Source organism: Henckelia pumila, chromosome 2 (assembly GCF_033568475.1).
Source record: "Henckelia pumila isolate YLH828 chromosome 2, ASM3356847v2, whole genome shotgun sequence".
NCBI classification, from domain to species: Eukaryota; Viridiplantae; Streptophyta; class Magnoliopsida; order Lamiales; family Gesneriaceae; genus Henckelia; species Henckelia pumila.
The window spans coordinates 120,736,722-120,741,259 of NC_133121.1; the positions used below are offsets into that span (position 1 = coordinate 120,736,722).

The following is a 4,538-nucleotide window of genomic DNA, read 5'->3' on the forward strand; positions in this document are numbered from 1 at the left end:
GGAGAACTTGGCCGAGCTCCCGATCTACCTGGGATTAACAATGATGTCTTTCAGGCTTAGGGTCATGATCGATGAGCTGAGCTTAACTCCTCCCGGGATATCACACACACACACACATATATATATATATATATTCCAAGGTTATATCCATATTATTTTTGTTCCCACAAAGTTTAAAAATCTCATGAAACCCTAGAGGTAGTGAGATTTTTATTATTAACAGATATAAATGTAAGATTGACATCCACAGTGGATGTCGACTATGAAGTTTTCAAAGTTTGCTGAATGTTTTTGTAATTGCTAATAAGTATATCAATTTTTATACTTTACTCTTAAAATCAACTTCAAGATATTTCTTACCAGGCGGGGACGGATTTAGAAATTAGAGCATGAGTGTGCTAGAAATTAATCAATAAATTATATATATAAAAAATTCATACATTGTACTACTAAAAAAAAATAGAAAATTTGTGTTTTTGGTCTTATATGTTTGTTTTTAGGATTTTGATCATCTATGTTGTCAAATTCAATTTTAGTCTGCTATCTTTGTTTTTTTGGCAACATTCATTTGTCTTTCGAACTCGCTCTAACATGAAAACAATGCAGTAATGATATAGTACTAGTATGATACTATAGTGTATAGTGTCACATTAACACTTTCAATAAAAAATACTAGAATTTTCAAAAACAATTGTGTGATTAAAACTGAAATTTGATAATATAAATTTGCAGGACCAAAATTCAATTTTTCTCTCAAAAATGAAGTTGTGCATTAAAATTAAGAAGATGTGCTAGGCTTTCGGGGTTAAAGGTAAGTTTTATTGGATTAATTAAAACAATTTAAACATGTAATTAAAAAATTTTGAAGTGGGCTACAGTCTAGCTAGAACTGATCTAAGCTAGATTCGTCCTTATTACCAAGCACAGATGCAAACAATCTTTCATGATATGCTTTCATTTTTTATAATTGTTTTAAAAAATAAACAGACAAATAATTCATGTGATTTGCTTTACAACTCAATCCATAGAAAGAAATGGCAAATTGCTAAAATCTCGGCTTCAATATTTGATGAATCTTTAAGCTTTAAACATCACAAAAAAGGCTGCAAAATTTTCTTTGGCCTCCACTTTATGTTTGGAATAAGAACCCATAAATATGCACTCTGCTAAAGATATTTTGGATTATTCTTTTCATCCTTAGTTAACTATAGAAAACGGAAATTTTTAACACATAATTATGGTCCACACACGTTGAATTCAAGTGCACCAAAGAGGAATTAACAGACATGACCTAAATTAAACAAGATTATTAGCATTTAATGATATATAAAAACAATGATTTGGTCAAAAGTAAACATTTTAAGTGCATTGATGCACAGTAATATGCTTAAATTTTTATTTTATCATACTAATATTATAGAATTTATAAATCAAAATTAAACCTCAACTAAGCATGCATGCTTAAATTTATAATATTAGATTTAGTGACATACATGGGCACGCTTTGTATTTGAAAAACATTGATTTCGATCTAGAAACAATTGTTACTTGAAAGCATATAAAGATAAATGAATCTCGACTTGTCATTTAATCTAGTGTAATGATAGTACAAGCGCACCACAATAAAAAAATATTCCCAATTATAGCCCACTACAAGTCAAAAAGAAAAGAAAATTTTAAACAAACTATAATTACCTTAATTAAGTTACATAATTCGTGAAGGGTGAGTACCAAATTTACAACTATATATTGTCTATTCATCACCCAAATTTGTAATGATGTTTTGAGCTAGCTAGGAGGCTTATAATATTTCAATGAGTCTCTCAAAAAAGATCGTGACATTCAATCATTCATACAAAAAGCATACAATTAATTAAACTTCATCTTAAATTTAAAATTTTAATGTCACATCGCTATCTATTAGTCCAATTGAGTTTGCAATTGATTTAACAGTTAGCAATGAATTTATCTCGCATGTTCCGTTTATTAAAAAAAATGTTCCTAAAATACATAAAATCTCACAGATATATGCAAAATGCCAAAAGAAGAAGAAGAATATTATACAAATACTAATTATCGAATAGATTTCGAGTTACATGCACTTACTATTCTGATCACTGTGTCCTCTCTCCAAGGCAGCATAAATAATATTCCCTCCAAAGAAAACTTGCACCATCGATCATTCTCTTGAAGCAACAATTTGGTGTGAAAAAAAATCTTTCAAGAAATCTCACACATCACATCGCATCAAGTAATTTATTTCCAAATGAGAAGATTTTCTTCTTCCTCGAATCAAATGGCCGCCGCAGCCTATGATAACTCTCAGGTGACAGGAAATTTCGGGCCGCCACCGCGGCCTCCATCGCCTGTTCTTGGCGAAGAAATCACGCATTTGATCCACTCCAAACACCCCTTGACGGAGGTGACCTCGCCGGACCTGTTCACTTGCGCCGGCTGCAAGGAGTACGGCGCTGGCAAGCGGTTCGCTTGCCAGCAGTGCGATTTTCAGTTGCACCATTTCTGCGCTCGCCCCGCTCCATTGGTGATGAATCATCCGCTGCACGCCCAGCACCAACTCGTTTTCCACTCTAAGCCAAAACAGGGTACGTATGTGAGTCGTGTAACTTTCATTGTACATGTAACATATTTTTTCATAAATAATCCTATATTTGGATTATTTATTTTAGAATATAGAGTACTTGAATATATATATAAATTTGATCGTGTAGCAAAAGGTGGAATAATGCCATGGCCAAGATGTGACATCTGTGGCAAGTCTTCCAAAGGGTTTACCTACAGATGCAGAGCATGTAGCTTCCAAATGCACCCTTGCTGCGCCCTTCTCTCGACGAATATCAACTTCTCAATCCATCCGCACCCCTTGAAACTGCTACCACCGTCGAATACTGCCGGGGCCGGAGATGCGACGACATGTGGTGAGTGCAAGAAACCGAAAAGATCGGGACGGATGTACCGTTGCACCGTATGCGAGTACCATCTCCATGCAGTGTGCGCTAAAACGCTGGTGAATGGGCTCCATGCTAACGGGATTGCGGCTCCCGAGAAGCCGAGCGTGCTTGGTGCTGCAGCTCGCCTAGCATCGCAAGTTGTTATCGAGTTCATAGGAGGGCTTATTGAGGGGTTGGGAGAGGGCGTGGGAGAGGTACTAGTTCAAAATATTGCTAGAGGTAGGTGTAGCCGCAACAGAAGAATAAGAGAATGATAATAATATATTATAATTTCTCAAGATTATAAATTGGTTTGCTATTAAATTAAATTTTTTTTTTTCTATTGGATATATATCACTATAAGTATATGTTTTGTATGTACCAAATGTTACGTTGGTTTAAAGTAGCTTTGTAATAATTCCTACTTGTTGCAAGATATTATGCACACGTGTGGGATCTTCTCGGTGGTTAACTAGCAATTGAACCAAATGTTGTAACATTTTAGTAAACAAAAGCATCAATAAGAAATTGAGGAAGATAGAATAAAGAAATATATGAAATAGAAAGAAATTGATACATATTTCTTATAATTTCTAAATTGAAGATGATAATTGATTTTATATACATCTTGTAATGGAGAAAGAGTAATTTGAATTTTGCCTATTTGCCATTTAAAATAGACTAGCATCCAAGCACACGCTTTGCGTGTGTGAAAAACGTGTGTGATATAATATATTAATATTATATATTTATTTTATTTTAAATATTTGATTTGAAAAAAACAAAGATAATGGGAAAAGATGGCAGGAGATGAAGATAGTGGGTTAAATCCTTTGATTTGAAAAAAAAAACAAAGATAGTGGGAGATGAAGATAGTGGGGTTGAATTGTTTTTGTCCATTTTATCCAACAACAATGAAAAGACAAAGGTATTTTCGAGGGCATAAATGTAATATTATAATGGTGTCATCATTTGCATACCAAAACGGTTTTTAAAAGGTAAAGAAGTATTATAATATAGTAAAGATATATATATATATATATATATATATATATATATATGGATAACGATTATTATACAATTGTTTTATAAAAAATAGTTGTTTTGCTATCAATATCACCATCAATATAGAAAATTTGTAAATCGAGAAATGATTGAAATTGAACACCTATCGTAAAAAATAAAAATCAAATGACTAAATATTCCCTGAAGCATCTCGACATCCCCTAATTTTCAATTATTTTATAAAAACTAAATATATTAACATTTAAATGTTTCCTAACATAAATATGAGATATAATTATTTCAAGAAACTGTTCAAAAGTTGTCTTCTTACTTGCGACACGTTGTAGAACTACAAAATGATGAAATTTTATTCAAGAAAAGCGTTAGTAAGAACTTGACGTCATATATTTTTGTTTTTTGAAAATAAACGTAAGAGTGTAATTAAGAATTAATACATATTTTGTTGAATTTACATTTTTTTTAACCGATTTTCATTGTATGAGAAGAATTGTAGGTAACTTGAGGTGTGATTAATCTTAGTTTTGGAATATGATCCAATAAACAAAAAATGAAAGAACTGTACCA

The 4,538-nt window shown here is 32.3% G+C and overlaps 1 protein-coding gene across 1 annotated transcript; it reads left to right on the forward strand.

The window, feature by feature from the left end:
* The first annotated feature begins 2,296 nt into the window (after positions 1-2,296).
* LOC140878293 (protein VACUOLELESS GAMETOPHYTES-like) lies at positions 2,297-3,223 on the forward strand. The gene is made up of 2 exons (XM_073281892.1): positions 2,297-2,603; positions 2,736-3,223. Exons 1-2 carry the CDS (start codon positions 2,297-2,299, stop codon positions 3,221-3,223), a joined length of 795 nt encoding a protein of 264 aa, XP_073137993.1.
* The last annotated feature ends 1,315 nt before the right edge of the window (positions 3,224-4,538 follow it).